At 50.3% G+C, this 16,019-nt stretch overlaps 1 protein-coding gene across 1 annotated transcript in view; it reads right to left on the bottom strand.

Moving 5' to 3' along the window:
• The window catches only part of LOC121531553 (cGMP-inhibited 3',5'-cyclic phosphodiesterase A-like), a 262,796-nt gene that overhangs the window by 42,497 nt on the left and 204,280 nt on the right, over window positions 1–16,019 (bottom strand). Inside the window, exons 4-5 of the mRNA XM_041836813.2 lie at window positions 13,921–14,037; window positions 3,127–3,281 (exon numbers count right to left, since the gene is read on the bottom strand). Coding sequence (XP_041692747.1) covers window positions 3,127–3,281; window positions 13,921–14,037 — 272 coding nt within the window. The remainder of the gene's footprint in view (window positions 1–3,126; window positions 3,282–13,920; window positions 14,038–16,019) is intronic.

The raw sequence follows: 16,019 nt of genomic DNA, 5'->3' as shown, positions 1-16,019 counted from the left end.
CGTAGTTTACTGGATGTAGGTAGATTACTGGATGTAGGTAGACGGAGTAGGTAGATTACTGGATGTAGGCAGATTACTGGAAGTAGGTAGATTACTGGATGTAGGTAGATTACTTCATGTAGGTAGATTACTGGATGTAGGTAGATTACTGGATGTAGACAGATTACTGGAAGTAGGTAGATTACTGGAAGTAGGTAGATTACTGGAAGTAGGTAGATTACTGGAAGTAGGTAGATAGATTACTGGAAGTAGGTAGGTGGATTACTGGAAGTAGGTAGATTACTGGATGTAGGTAAATTACTGGAAGTAGGTAGTTTACTGGATGTAGGTAGATTACTGGATGTAGGTAGACGGAGTAGGTAGATTACTGGATGTAGGCAGATTACTGGAAGTAGGTAGATTACTGGATGTAAGTAGATTACTTCATGTAGGTAGATTACTGGAAGTAGGTAGATTACTGGAAGTAGGTAGATTACTGGATGTAGGTAGATTACTGGAAGTAGGTAGATTGCTGGATGTAGGTAGATTACTGGATGTAGGTAGATTACTGGAAGTAGGTAGATTACTGGATGTAGGTAGATTACTGGATGTAGGTAGATTACTGGATGTAGGCAGATTACTGGAAGTAGGTAGATAACTGGATGTAGGTAGATTACTGGAAGTAGGTAGATTACTGGAAGTAGGTAGATTACTGGATGTAGGTAGATTACTGGATGTAGGTAGATTACTGGATGTAGGTAGATTACTTGATGTAGGTAGATTTTACATTTGTTTTTCATCCAGTTTCCAGTTTTTTTCATCCAGCGTATGTGAATGTGTGAGTGTGTGTATGTGAGTGTGTGTGTGTGTGTGCTTGTGTGTGTGGGGGTATTTGTATTCCTGCCTCTGATGTCCGTTTGCATGTTACTCCACCCCCACACAGAGGACCATCTGTTGCCAGGAAGTTTGTATTTCCAGGCAAAACTTATGCTCAGTCAGAGAGACCTTTCGTGTCGACCTGTCGTGTAAGTGTGTGTGTATGTGCATTCGTGCGTGTGTTTGCGTGCATGTGTGTGTGTGTCTTCATCAGAGAGGCCTTTCATGTCCATGTCATGAGCGTGTTGAGGGGTAAAGGAGAAGGAGGACAGGAACATGAAGGCAGAGAACTGTTCTCTGTTCTGTCTAGGTTCATCTTCTACAGACAATGAGAACAAGCTCTCTCATAAATGTTGCAACGTTGGTTACAGTCTTCAACATGGTTGTATGCATGGCACGCATCTCTCTCTCTCTCTCTCTCTCACTCTCTCTCTCTCCCTCTCTCTCTCTCTCTCTCTCTCTCTCTCTCTCTCTCACTCACACACACACACACACACACACACACTATCATCTGTTATGCTCAAGCATGGTTAGATCAGTTCGGTTAGATCAGTTTGGTTAGATCAGTTTGGTTGGATCAGCTCGGTTAGATCAGCTCGGTTATATCAACTCGGATAGATCAGTTCGGTTAGATCAGCTGGTTAGATCACCTCGGTTAAATCCGCTCGGTTAGATCAGTTCTGTTAGATCAGCTCGGTTAGATCAGCTGGTTAGATCAGCTGGTTAGATCAACTCGGTTGGATGAGCTCGGTTAGATCAGCTGGTTAGATCAGCTGGTTAGATAATAATAATAATATGCCATTTAGCAGACGCTTTTATCCAAAGCGACTTACAGTCATGCGTGCATACATTTTTGTGTATGGGTGGTCCCGAGGATCGAACCCACTACCTTGGCGTTACAAGCGCCGTGCTCTACCAGCTGAGCTACAGAGGACCACGATCAGCTGGTTAGATCAGCTGGTTAGATCAACTCGGTTGGATGAGCTCGGTTAGATCAGCTCGGTTAGATCAGCTCATGCTAAAAACACAAGCAATAAATCATATTATAGTAACCCATTCATGGGAAATGTTGACCCTGTGGAGACATTCCCTAAACACAAACCGACCACAACGTCTTATAATTACAGAACACAGACTATTAAAGGACATGGATCCATGTGAACTATACCACAATAATAATACCGAAAGTGAGAGGCTTGTGTATTCTCGGCATCATTCATCAATCTAGGGAAGATTTACTGTTGGAAATTACAAATAATATACTACAAATTGGTTCAGGGAAAATACTGACTGTGAGACAGTGTGTGACTGTGGCCTTGTCTGGACGTTTTCAGCTGTTTTCAGTTCAGTTTATCAGTCTCATCTCAATGCTATGCAGCCTTCCCTCTCCATGCAGGTTTCCCAAGACCCCCAGCAACACAAATACACATTAACACACACACACACACACACACACACACACACACACACACACACACACACACACACGAGACAGGCCCACTTAATGCAGCCACTTATACAGATGCCCAGATAATCGACCCTACCCTATAGATGCAATCAAAACTCCCATCCAATACACACACATCCCATAGGCCTACATCCATATCTTACACACACAGCTCTGATTCCCGTCTCTGCAGAATTCATGTAAAATAGAGTGTCTTCCATGTCTTAGTTATTCAAGTTTAATTCCTTTAGCTGGGGGTTAAAGCATTGGGCCAGTAACCGAAAGGTCGCTAGTTTGAATCCCAGAGCCTACAAGGTGAACAATCCTTTGATGTGCCCTTGAGCAAGCCACCTAACCCATATATTTATATTTGTCCTGTTTCACACATGTACAACCGTGTATTATGCGCCTGTGTGAAATGGAAATATGTTTTTTTCATAACCCAATTCCCTCTGAGTTATGGCTTTGTTGATAACTTGAGAAAATGTACTACGACTGTGATATGTAGTTGTCTCACCTAGCTAACTTAAGATGAAAGCACTAACTGTGGTTCTGGATAAGAGTGTCTGCTACGTGACAAAAATGTAAATATATATAATATCCTACTGATGACAGGAATGTTGTGATTATCACTACACTAATTACGGTGCAATTACAATTTCTTATTTTTAACCCATTCTAGAACCTATAGCAGCATTCTAGAATTCTATTGGCGTCTAAAGGGTTAACCCACGCTGGCTCATATCTGCTACTGTATTTGTACTGTTGAATAGTTTGAGAGGGTTAGGGTAAAGATGAGGGTTGGGGTCAGTATTGTAGCCTACCTGCAGGTGAGCGGTTCGTGGAAGGGTTTGATGCTGATGCTGGCCCTGCGTGCTGGTCCAGGCTCGATGGTGGGCAGGCCCGTAGCTGAGGTGGTGGTGGTCCATGTAGAAGAGATCCTCCTCAACAGCCCCGGGTGCAGGCTACGCCGCAGACGCTACAACACACAACATTACACAGTGATCTGTTAGATAAGTAGCTATGTGATGTTTATGTGCTATGCCTCAGTGGAACAACTACTGCAATAACTGATTTGAAACGTCATTTTTATGATGATACTACATTACTTATGGGTAGAAGTGTAGATATTGGGAAAAAGTGAGTATCTTTTTTGTCATATACATGCATGAAGGTATATCTCTCTCCCTCCTCCCTCCCCCCTCCTCTCTCTCCCTCCTCCCTCCTCTCTCCCTCCCCCCTCCTCTCTCTCCCTCCCTCCCCCCTCCTCTCTCCCTCCTCTCTCTCCCTCTCTCCCTCCCTCCCTCCCTCCCTCCCTCTCTCTCCCCTCCCCTCTCTCCCTCCCCCCCTCTCTCCCTCCTCTCTCTTCTCCCTCCCCCCACCCCCTCCTCTCTCTCGCTCCCTCCTCATCTCTCTCCCTCCCCCTCCCCCCTCTCTCCCTCCCCCCCTCCTCTCTCTCCCTCCCCTCCCCCTCCTCCTCTCCCTCCCTCTCCCCTCCTCTCTCTTCTCTCTCCCTCCCCCTCTCCCCTCCTTCTCTCCTCTCTCACCCTCCTTCCTCTCTCTCCCTCTCTCTCCCCTCCCCCCCCCTCTCTCTCCCTCCCCCTCCCCCTCCCCCTCCTCTCTCCCTCCCTCCCTCCCCCCTCCCCCTCCTCTGTCTCCCACCCTCTTCTCTCTCTCCTTCCCCCTCCCCCCTCCTCTCTCTCCCTCCCCCCTCCCCCCCGGCATCTCTGCCTGCCTGCCTGCCTGCCTGCCTGCCTGCCTGCCTGCCTGCCTGTCTGTCTGTCTGTCTGTCTGTCTGTCTCTCTGCCCTGCCAGTTCAACTGTAAAACTCCTGCTGTGATATCTGAGTAAATACAGCTTAGATGTTTCATGGTGTTTGGTGATGTTCGGTGATGTTTGGTGTTGTTTTGTGGTGTTTGGTGATGTTTCATGGTGTTTGGTGATGTTTGGTGGTGTTTGGTGATGTTTCATGGTGTTTGGTGATGTTTTGTGGTGTTTGGTGATGCTTCATGATGTTTGGTGATGTTTTTTGGTGTTTGGTGATGTTTCATGGCGTTTGGTGATGTTTTGTGATGTTTGGTGATGTTTCATGGTGTTTGGTGATATTTGGTGATGTTTCTAGATGTTTTGTGATGTTTTGTGATGGGTAGAATTAGTGTGGTTTGTTTAGATTTTACAGTTTATGTGTTCATGGTTCATGTGGAGAATAATGTTTAGTTAAAGTTTCAAACAGTTTGTTAACAATTACGTGTTTGTTATTCATGTTATTCATGTTATTCGTAATTGGTAAGTGCTTCTCCTCCTCTCCTCAGCCTGAACTCACGCCAGGCAGTTCTCAGTGGCTCAGCATATAAAAAATGAGAACATGCAGCACTTTGAAAACAGTTAAGTGTGTGTGTGTATGTGTGTGTGTGTGTGTGTGTGTGTGTGTGAGTGTGTACATGAATATGTGCACACGCCTTTATGTGTGTTTTCAGAAGAATGCAAGTTTGGGATTTAAGCACTGGAAAGCCATCAGTATGCACCACAGTGGATGTCAAAACCTCTCTTAGAGAAAAAAGCAAGCACAGCACACACACACACACCACCTCCTCCGCCGCTAACCGCATTCCCCCTCCGTCCAGTTCTCTCCCCCAGGCACCTCTCTCCCTGGCTCTCCCGGGCTCTCCCTGGCTCTCCTTGACTCTCCCTGACTCTCTCTGGCTCTACCTAGCTCTCCCTGGCCCTCCTTGACTCTCCCTGACTCTCCCTGGCTCTCCCTGACTCTCCATGGCTCTCCCTGGCTCCCCCTGGCTCTCCCTCTCCCTGACTCTCCCTGGCACTCCCTCTCCCTGACTCTCCCTGGCACTCCCTGGCTCTCCCTGGCAAGGTAAAACCTAATGAGGACAGCCTAATGTGTGTGCGTGCGTGTTTGTGCGTATGTGTGTGTGTGTGTGTAAAGTAGCCTCCCTAGCTTCTCCATGCTCGGGCGCTGAACTGCACAGTTTGTCTTAGCTATACTTTTAACAAAGTTTATTGTGTCAGCGCTTCATACAGACGGGCTAAAACTATCAGTGTGTCAGCTCTGTGTGACACTCTGGCTCCAGGGACTCTGATTTATGGAGCCAGGGTTGTTCATTTTCATTTGGGTGTATTTCTATGTTGGGATTTCTAGTTGTGCATTTCTATGTTGTGGTGGTTCTTGATTATTCATGTGACTCCCAATCGGAGGTAACGAGTGACAGCTGTCGGCTCGTTATCTCTGATTGGGAGCCATATTTAAACTGTTGTGGTTTCACTGTGTGTTTGTGGGTTTTTGTTCCGTTTTCAGTATTTGTACTGTGGACTTCACTAGTCGTCTTTGTTTATTGTTTTTGTCGTTCGTGTACTTTTCTCAAATAAAGTCATGTTCGTTCAACGCGCTGCGTATTGGTCTGCTCCTTCGTCAGACGATCGTGACAGAAAAACCCACCTTAAAAGGACCAAGCAGCATGTCAAGCGGCAACAGGACCCAGCTCCAAAGGCTTCCTGGACATGGGAGGAGATTTTGGACGGAAAGGGGTCCTGGACTTGGGAGGAGATCCTGGATGGGATGGATCGCCGTCCATGGAGCGAAACGGTGGAGAGGCGACGGCGAGAGGAGCAACGGCGTCAGCAGGGCCATCGTCGGAAGGTCGAGAGGCAACCCCAAAAAGTTTTTTGGGGGGCACATGGCTTGGCGGCTGGGCAGCAGGAGGCTGCCACAGGGCTGACGGAGGCAGAGAAGGGGCGAATTCAAAGGGCAACCAGGTTACGGGGGTCACTGGGCAAAGTAGGGAAAGGAGATGTAGAGGCACGGCGAGTGGTACTGGGGTGTATTACCAGTCCGGTCCGGCCCGTTCCAGTTCCCGGGGTAGAGCCAGTGGTGTGTGCCTCCAGTACGGTCCGGCCTGTTACGACCCCTCGCACCAAGTGTACGGTGCGCGTCTCCAGCCCGGCTCGGCCTGTTCCTGTTCCTCGCACCAAGGATACGGTGCGCGTCGCCAGCCCAGCGCGGCCTGTTCCGGCCCCTCGCACCAGGGATACGGTGCGCGTCGCCAGCCCGGCCCGGCCTGTTCCGGCCACTCGCACCAGGGATACGGTGCGCGTCGCCAGCCCGGCCCGGCCTGTTCCGGCCACTCGCACCAGGGATACGGTGCGCGTCGCCAGCCCTTTCCCACCAGTGCCTAGACCACGTACCAAGCCTCCTGTGTGTCCCCAGAGTCCTGTGCGTCCTGTTGCTGCTCCCCGCACTAGCCCTGAGATGCGTGTCCTCAGCCCGGTACCTCCAGTTCCGGCACCACGCATCAGGCCTACGGTGCGTCCCCAGGGCCCAGCATGCCCTGTTCCTTCTCTCCGCACTAGCCCTGAGATGCGTGTCCTCAGCCCGGTACCTCCAGTTCCGGCACCACGCATCAGGCCTACGGTGCGTCCCCAGGGCCCAGAATGCCCTGTTGCTTCTCCCCGCACTAGCCCTGAGATGCGTGTCCTCAGCCCGGTACCTCCAGTTCCGGCACCACGCACCAGGCCTACGGTGCGCCTCAGACGGCCAGAGTCTGCCGTCTGCCCAACGGGGCCTGAACTGTCCGTCTGCCCAACGCCGTCTGAACTGCCCGTCTGCCCAACGGCGCCTGAACTGCCCGTCTGCCCAACGCCGTCTGAACTGTCCGTCTGCAAAGCGCCGCAGGAACTGCCCGTCTGTACTGAGCCTGCAAAGCCGCCCCGTCTGCCATGAGCCTTCAGAGCCGTCCGCCAGACCGGGAGCCGCTAGAGCTCTCCGCCAGACAGGATCAGCCAGAGCCTTCCGCCAGACAGGAGCAGCCAGAGCCTTCCGCCAGACAGGATCAGCCAGAGCCTTCCGCCAGACAGGATCAGCCAGAGCCTTCCGCCAGACAGGATCAGCCAGAGCCTTCCGCCAGACAGGATCAGCCAGAGCCTTCCGCCAGACAGGATCAGCCAGAGCCTTCCGCCAGACAGGATCAGCCAGAGCCTTCCGCCAGACGGGATCAGCCAGAGCCTTCCGCCAGACGGGATCAGCCAGAGCCTTCCGCCAGACAGGATCAGCCAGAGCCTTCCGCCAGACAGGATCAGCCAGAGCCTTCCGCCAGACGGGATCAGCCAGAGCCTTCCGCCAGCCAGGATCCGCCAGAGCCGTCCAGCCAGGATCCGCCAGAGCCGTCCAGCCAGGATCCGCCAGAGCCAGCCAGCCAGGATCCGCCAGAGCCAGCTAGTCAGGTACTGTCCCTTAGTCCAGGGCTGCCCCTTAGTCCGGTGCTGCCCCTTAGTCCGGTGCTGCCCCTTAGTACGGTGCCGCCCCTTAATCCAGTGGGGTTTAGTTGGGGGGTGGTCATGTGGAGGGGGCTACGGAAGCGGATAGTGACTAAGGTGGGGTGGGGACCACGACCTGGGCCAGAGCCTTCCGCCAGACAGGATCAGCCAGAGCCTTCCGCCAGACAGGATCAGCCAGAGCCTTCCGCCAGCTATGAGCAGCCAGATCCGTCAGCCAGCCATGAGCAGCCAGAGCCTTCCGCCAGCCATGAGCAGCCAGATCCGTCAGCCAGCCATGAGCAGCCAGATCCGTCAGCCAGCCATGAGCAGCCAGATCCGTCAGCCAGCCATGAGCCGTCCAGCCAGGATCCGCCAGAGCTGTCCAGCCAGGATCCGCCAGAGCAATCCAGCCAGGATCCGCCGAGCCCGATCCGCCAGAGCCGTCCAGCCAGGATCCGCCAGAGCCGTCCAGCCAGGATCCGCCAGAGCCGGCCAGCCAGGATCCGCCAGCCAGCCAGGATCTGCCAGAGCCAGCCAGCCAGGATCCGCCATTTAGTCCGGTACTGCCCCTTAGCCCTGTGCTGTCCCTTATCCTGGTGCTGCCCCTTATCCTGGTGCTGCCCCCTTATCCTGGTGCTGCCCCTTATCCTGGTGCTGCCCCTTAGTCCGGTGCTGCCCCTTAGTCCGGTGCTGCCCCTTAGTCTGGTGCTGCCCCTTAGTCTGGTGCTGCCCCTTAGTCTGGGTGCTGCCCCTTATCCTGGTGCTGCCCCTTCTCCTGGTGCTGTCCCTTAGTCCGGTGTTGCCCCTTAGTCCGGTGCTGCCTCTTAGTCCGGTGCTGCCCCTTAATCCAGTGGGGTTATATTGGAGGGTGGTCATTTGGAGGAGGCTACGTAAGCGGGTAGTGACTATGGTGGGGTGGGGACCACGACCAGTGCCAGAGCCGCCACCATGGACAGACGCCCACCCAGACCCTCCCCTAGACTGTATGCTGGTGCGCCCGGAGTTCGCACCTTTAGGGGGTACTGTGACACTCTGGCTCCAGGGACTCTGATTTATGGAGCCAGGGTTGTTCATTTTCATTTGGGTGTATTTCTATGTTGGGATTTCTAGTTGTGCATTTCTATGTTGTGGTGGTTCTTGATTATTCATGTGACTCCCAATCGGAGGTAACGAGTGACAGCTGTCGGCTCGTTATCTCTGATTGGGAGCCATATTTAAACTGTTGTGGTTTCACTGTGTGTTTGTGGGTTTTTGTTCCGTTTTCAGTATTTGTACTGTGGACTTCACTAGTCGTCTTTGTTTATTGTTTTTGTCGTTCGTGTACTTTTCTCAAATAAAGTCATGTTCGTTCAACGCGCTGCGTATTGGTCTGCTCCTTCGTCAGACGATCGTGACACTCTGGGACTGGTTTGATCCCTCATGGAACAGGGAACAGTCGACCGACCACACACACCGAGGGGGTTGGGGGGAGTTAGGAGAGAGGGGAAAGAGGGGGATCAAAGGGAAGTAGAGGGGAAAGCGTTAAGATATATAAACCTTCAGATAAATGATCAACGTATCAACGGGGAGTCCTCCTGTCTGCAAATACACAAACTGTCATCTCTCTCTCTCTCTCTCTCTCTCTCCCTCTCTCTCTCTCTCTCTCTCTCTCTCTCTCTCTCTCTCTCTCTCTCTCTCTCTCTCTCTCTCTCTCTCTCTCTCTCGCTCTCTCTCTCTCTCTCTCTCAATTTCAATTTAAGGGGCTTTATTGGCATGGGAAACATATGTTTCCATTGCCAAAGCAAGTGAAATAGATAATAATCAAAAGTAAACATTACACTCACAAAAGTTCCAAAGGAATAGTGACATTTCAAATGTCATATTATGGTTATACAGTGGGGAAAAAAAGTATTTAGTCAGCCACCAATTGTGCAAGTTCTCCCACTTAGAAAGATGAGAGAGGCCTGTAATTTTCATCAAAGGTACACGTCAACTGTGACAGACAAAATGAGAAAAAAAATCCAGAAAATCACATTGTAGGATTTTTAATGAATTTATTTGCAAATTATGGTGGAAAATAAGTATTTGGTCAATAACAAAAGTTTCTCAATACTTTGTTATATACCCTTTGTTGGCAATGACACAGGTCAAACGTTTTCTGTAAGTCTTCACAAGGTTTTCACACACTGTTGCTGGTATTTTGGCCCATTCCTCCATGCAGATCTCCTCTAGAGCAGTGATGTTTTGGGGGCTGTCGCTGGGCAACATGGACTTTCAACTCCCTCCAAAGATGTTCTATGGGGTTGAGATCTGGAGACTGGCTAGGCCACTCCAGGACCTTGAAATGCTTCTTACGAAGCCACTCCTTCGTTGCCCGGGCGGTGTGTTTGTGATCATTGTCATGCTGAAAGACCCAGCCACGTTTCATCTTCAATGCCCTTGCTGATGGAAGGAGGTTTTCACTCAAAATCTCACGATACATGGCCCCATTCATTCTTTCCTTTACACGGATCAGTCGTCCTGGTCCCTTTGCAGAAAAACAGCCCCAAAGCATGATGTTTCCACCCCCATGCTTCACAGTAGGTATGGTGTTCTTTGGATGCAACTCAATATTCTTTGTCCTCCAAACATGACGAGTTGAGTTTTTACCAAAAAGTTATATTTTGGTTTCATCTGACCATATGACATTCTCCCAATCCTCTTCTGGATCTTCGAAATGCACTCTAGCAAACTTCAGACGGGCCTGGACATGTACTGGCTTAAGCAGGGGGACACGTCTGGCACTGCAGGATTTGAGTCCCTGGCGGCGTAGTGTGTTACTGATGGTAGGCTTTGTTACTTTGGTCCCAGCTCTCTGCAGGTCATTCACTAGGTCCCCCCGTGTGGTTCTGGGATTTTTGCTCACTGTTCTTGCGATCATTTTGACCCCACGGGGTGAGATCTTGCGTGGAGCCCCAGATCGAGGGAGATTATCAGTGGTCTTGTATGTCTTCCATTTCCTAATAAGTGCTCCCACAGTTGATTTCTTCAAACCAAGCTGCTTACCTATTGCAGATTCAGACTTCCCAACCTCTTTTCTGGATTGTGATAGTTAGCGGGTACTGGCCTAATTCTGCTCTGCATGCATTATTTGGGGTATAACAGACCCTCATGACAAATTGAGTCAAAAGCTTTTTTTAAATCAATAAATATATCTCTCTCTCCATTGCTCTCTCTCTCTCTCTCTCTCTGTCTCTCTCTCTGGCTCTGTTTCTACACATATTTCTCTCAATTCAAAGGGGTTTATTGGCATGGGAAACATATGTTTACATTGCCAAAGCAAGTGAAATAGCAAGTGAAAAAGCAAGTGAAATAGCTAGCTCTCTCTCTATCTCTGCTTCTACACATGTCTCTCTCTCCATCTCTCTCTCCATCTCTCTCTCTGTTTCTACACGTCTCTCACACATTGTCCATCTATCTCTTTCTCTCTCTGCCTGCTTCTGAAAATCTGTCATGTTGACACAGCTGTTGAAATGAAAGAAAGTACGAGAGAGAGAACCTCTACGCTTTAGAACGAGAGAGAGAACCTCTAAGCTCTAGAACAAGAGAGAGAACCTCTACGCTCTAGAACAAGAGAGAGAACGTCTAAGCTCTACAACAAGAGAGAGAACCTCTACGCTCTAGAACAAGAGAGAACCTCTACGCTCTACAACAAGAGAGAGAACCTCTACGCTCTAGAACGAGAGAGAGATTATCATCTTCCCCTCATTCCTTCAGTGATTGTGTCAATGCATGGGGCCCGTTTTTTCACCAAATTAGACTTCAGGAGTGCCTACAACCTGGTGCGTATTTGGGAAGGGGATGAGTGGAAAACAGCATTCAGCACAACCTCGGGGCATTATGAATACCTGGTGATGCTCTACGGTTTGATGAATGCTCCATCCGTTTTCCAGTCCTTTGTGAACGAGGTGTTTCGGGACATGCTTGGTCGCGGTGTGGTGGTCTACATCGATGGTATCCTGGTGTATTCCGCTACGCGCGCCGAGCATGTGTCCCTGGTTCGCAAAGTACTGGTCCGACTGCTGGAAAATTATCTTTATGCCAAGGCAGAGAAGTGTGAGTTTTTCCAGCAGTCAATCTCCTTCCTCGGATATCGCATCACCACCATAGGTGTGGAGATGGAGGGAGACCGCATTGCAGCCGTGCGTAATTGGCCGACTCCAACCACGGTAAAGGAGGTGCAGCACTTCCTTGGCTTCGCCAACTACTATCGAAGGTTTATTCGGGGCTTTGGCAAGGTCGCAGCTCCCATTACCACCTTGTTGAAGGGTGAGCCATCCCAGCTCCGCTGGTCTGCTGAGGCTGATTTGGCATTCAGTAGATTGCGGGGCCTGTTCACCTCAGCCCCGGTACTGGCTCAACCCGATCCATCACTACCGTTCGTAGTGGAGGTGGATGCGTCCGAGGTAGGGATAGGAGCTGTCTTATCCCAACGCTCGGGCATGCCACCCAAGCTCCGCCCCTGTGCCTTCTTTTCTAAGAAGCTCAGCTCGGCGGAGCAGAACTACGGCGTTGGTGATCGGGAGCTGTTGGCTGTTGTCCGAGCTTTGACAGTGTGGAGACATTGTCTCAAAGGGGCGAAACACCCTTTCCTCATCTGGACAAACCACCGTAACCTGGAGTACATTCGGGCAGCGAGGAGGCTGAATCCTCACCAGGCCAGGTGGGCCCTCTTCTTCACCCGGTTTGATTTCACACTCTCATACATTCCGGGTATGAAGAACGTGAAGGCAGACGCACTGTCTCGGCTGTATGACACAGAGGAGAGGCCCAGAGACAACACCCCCATACTCCCGGCCTCATGCATTGTGGCGCCGGTAGTATGGGTGATGGACGCAGATATAACGCAGGCATTACGCACAGATCCATCTCCACTGCAGTGTCCAGCTGGGCTGCAGTACGTGCCTGCGCTTAAGTCCTGCCGCCTCCGTCCACTGCCCGGTTTCCCCACTGCCCTACAAACTGCGGAGGCTCTGTTTACTCACATCTTCCGGCACTACGGGGTACCAGAGGATATAGTGTCCGACCGAGGTCCCCAGTTCACTTCTAGAGTCTGGAAGGCGTTCATGGAACGTATGGGGGTCTCGGTCAGCCTGACCTCTGGTTTTCACCCCGAGAGCAATGGGCAGGTGGAAAGGGTGAATCAAGATGTGGGTAGGTTCCTGTGGACCTACTGTCAGGACTGGCCGGGGGAGTGGTCGGTGTTCCTGCCATGGCCAGAATATGCTCAGATCTCTCTCCGCCACTCCTCCACTAACCTAACACCCTTCCAATGTGTTTTGGGTTACCAACCGGTCCTGGCATCGCCTCCAGAAGGCCAACGCTGACCGCCACCGCAGGGAGGCCCCGGTGTTCGTACCGGGATCTCGGGTCTGGCTCTCGACCCGGAATCTGCCCCTCCGCCTGCGCTGCCGGAAGCTGAGCCCTCGGTTTGTTGGGCCGTTTAAAGTCCTAAAGAGAATAAACGAGGTGACATACAGGTTGTTACTCCCCCCTGATTACCGTATTAACCCCTCATTTCATGTGTCTCTCCTCAGGCCGGTGGTAGCTGGTCCGCTCCAGGAGTCTGAGGTACTGGAGTTTCCTCCACCTCCTCTGGACATTGAGGGGGCTCCGCCATACTCGGTCCGTTCCATCCTGGATTCGAGGCGTCAGGTGGGGGGCCTCCAGTATCTCGTGGAGTGGGAGGGGTACGGTCCGAAGGAACAGTGCTGGGTCCCAAGGCGGGACATCCTCGATCCCTTCCTGTTGAGGGATTTCCACTGTCACCATCCGACTCGCCCTGATCCGCGTCCTCCTGGCCGTCCCAGAGGCCGGGGTCGACGCACTGCTGTAGCCGCGCGCCGGGGGAGGGGGGTGGGGGTGGGGGTTGGGGTGGGGGTGGGGGTGGGGGGTGGGGGTACTGTCACGACTTCCGCCGAGGCTGCCCCCACTCCTGGTTCGGGCAGGCTTCGCCGTTCGTCGTCACCGGAGTTCTAGCTACTGACGATCCCATTCTCATCACTCCACGTCATGTCTTGTCAATCACACACACCTGGTGCTCATTCCCCTAATTAGTATGTGTATATGTGTTCCCTCTGTTCCCCTTGTCTTTGTGAGTGATTGTTTTGTTGTGAGAGCATGTAGCTCGGTTGAGCTACATTTCACTGTGTTATTGCCAAGGTGGATGTTTTCCCTTGTACAGTTTCGTTTGACGCTTGGGGCGTTTGATTTATGCAAACGGGTTAAACTCTGGACTTCGGTATTTTACCTCTTTCGCCTGACTCCTTCTTTCACACCTTGTTACAGGCCCCTCCTCTTCCCCTCTCCCTTTCCCACCATGCATCTGTCCTCACCTTAGGTAAGGTATTGGTCCTCTCCCCAATCTTCTCAGACCCCTCCTCTGAGTCGGAGCAGATGTATGCGTCTCCCAGGTTGACGCCCAGGGGAGCGAGGCGCGGACGGTGCAGGGGCTGGAAGAATTACATATAACATTTTATTTGACATATTTAACACACACACAGAGGTGCCTCAGCCAAGTAAGCCTACAGTACATACACACAAATACATATATTTACTTATTTCCATTGCAGTCCATGTTGTGTTTTAGCTGGGCCACAGAACGGCAGTACATTGGGGCACTAAGGCAGGACTGTTTTCACACTTTTCACGCATCTTTTTCATTAGTCTCAGATCTGTCGTGTTCTTGCCTACTCCATTGCTGTCATTGTCAAGCCAAACATTAGGAAAGGCAATGAGCGATAAAGAGTTGGCGTGATCAGCTAAATGGCATATTAAATATAAAAATAAAATAAATAAAAATAAAATAAATTAAATATTAAATCAGCACAAACAGACTGGCGCTCACTCAGGCTGTGTTTTCCTACCTGGATGGGGAGCTGTACCCAATCAACACAACAACACAATCAAGGAGGACCTTCCACTGACCTTGAATAAAGCCTGTGTGTCTATGTACGCTGACGACTCAACAGTACACACGTCGGCTACAACAGTAAAATAAATAACATGTATGACACCCTTAACATAGAGCTCCAGTCAGTTTTAAAATGGGTAACTGGCAATAGGCTGGTGATAATATTTTTTAAAAATGAAAAAAAACTAGTTTTTGGGACAAATCACTCACTCAACCCTAAACCTAATCTAGATCTATTGAGCAAGTTGAGGAGACTAAACTGCTGGGTGTAACCCTAGATAGCAAGCTGTCGTGGTCAAAACATATAGACTCAATGGTTGCTAAAATGGGAAGAGGTCTGTCCATAATAATGTGTTGCTCTGCTTTCTTGACATCTCAGTCGACCAGACAGGTCCTACAGGCCCTAGTTTTGTCACACCTGGACTACCGCCCAGCTGTGTGGTCAGGTGCGGCAAGGAGGGACATAGGTAAATTGCAGTTGGTCCAGAACAGAGCAGCATGTATCGCACTTAGATGTACACGGAGGGCAAGTGTCAGTAACATGCATGTCAATCTCTCCTGGCTCAAAGTTGAGGAGAGATTGACTGCATCACTATTGGTCTTTGTGCGAGGTGTTGATGTGTTGAAGATACCGAACTATCTGTTCAAGCAGTTGGCACACAGTTCAGACAATCATCAGTATAACACAAGACATGCAATAAGAGGTCTCTTCACAGTTCCCAGGTCCAGAACAGAGGCTGGGAAACGCACAGTATTAAATAGAGCCATGATTACATGGAACTCTCTGCCACCCCAGGTAATTCAAGCTAGAAATTCAAAAACCTTACGACCAAACGGGGACTGTGAAGAGACACAGCCATTTTCATATATTTTGTATTGTAATTTACACTGTACTATGTATTGCATTCTGTAGGTGGGTGGCCTTGACCGAATCCTTGGCTTGTGCGAGCCGTAACGGCTCATAGGGCAGGAGCCATCTACTGTTTCTGAAGCATGAGGCAGAGGCAGGAGATGATGTAGTATTATATAGTATTATGTCGTATTATGTAGTATTATGTAGTGTTATGTAGTATTATGTAGTATATTGTAGTATTGTGTAGTGTTATGTAGTATAATGCAGTATTATGTAGTATTATGTAGTGTTGTAAACACACCAGCTGGCTGGTGTGTTTACGGACATATTCAATCTCTCCCTATCCCAGTCAGCTGTCCCCACATGCTTCAAGATGGCCACCATTGTTCCTCTACCCAAGAAAGCAAAGGTAACTGAACTAAATGACTATCGCCCCGTAGCACTCACCTCTGTCATCATGAAGTGCTTTGAGAGACTAGTCAAGGATCATATCACCTCTACCTTACCTGTCACCCTAGACCCACTACCGCCCCAATAGATCCACAGACGATGCAATCACCATCACACTGCACACTGCCCTATCCCATCTGGACAAGAGGAATACCTATGTAAGAATGCTGTTTATTGACTATAGCACAGCATTCAACACCATAGTACCCTCCAAGCTC

The sequence above is a fragment of the Coregonus clupeaformis genome, chromosome 19 (genome assembly GCF_020615455.1).
Source record: "Coregonus clupeaformis isolate EN_2021a chromosome 19, ASM2061545v1, whole genome shotgun sequence".
NCBI lineage: Eukaryota > Metazoa > Chordata > Actinopteri > Salmoniformes > Salmonidae > Coregonus > Coregonus clupeaformis.
This window is presented reverse-complemented; position numbering and strand designations above follow the sequence as displayed.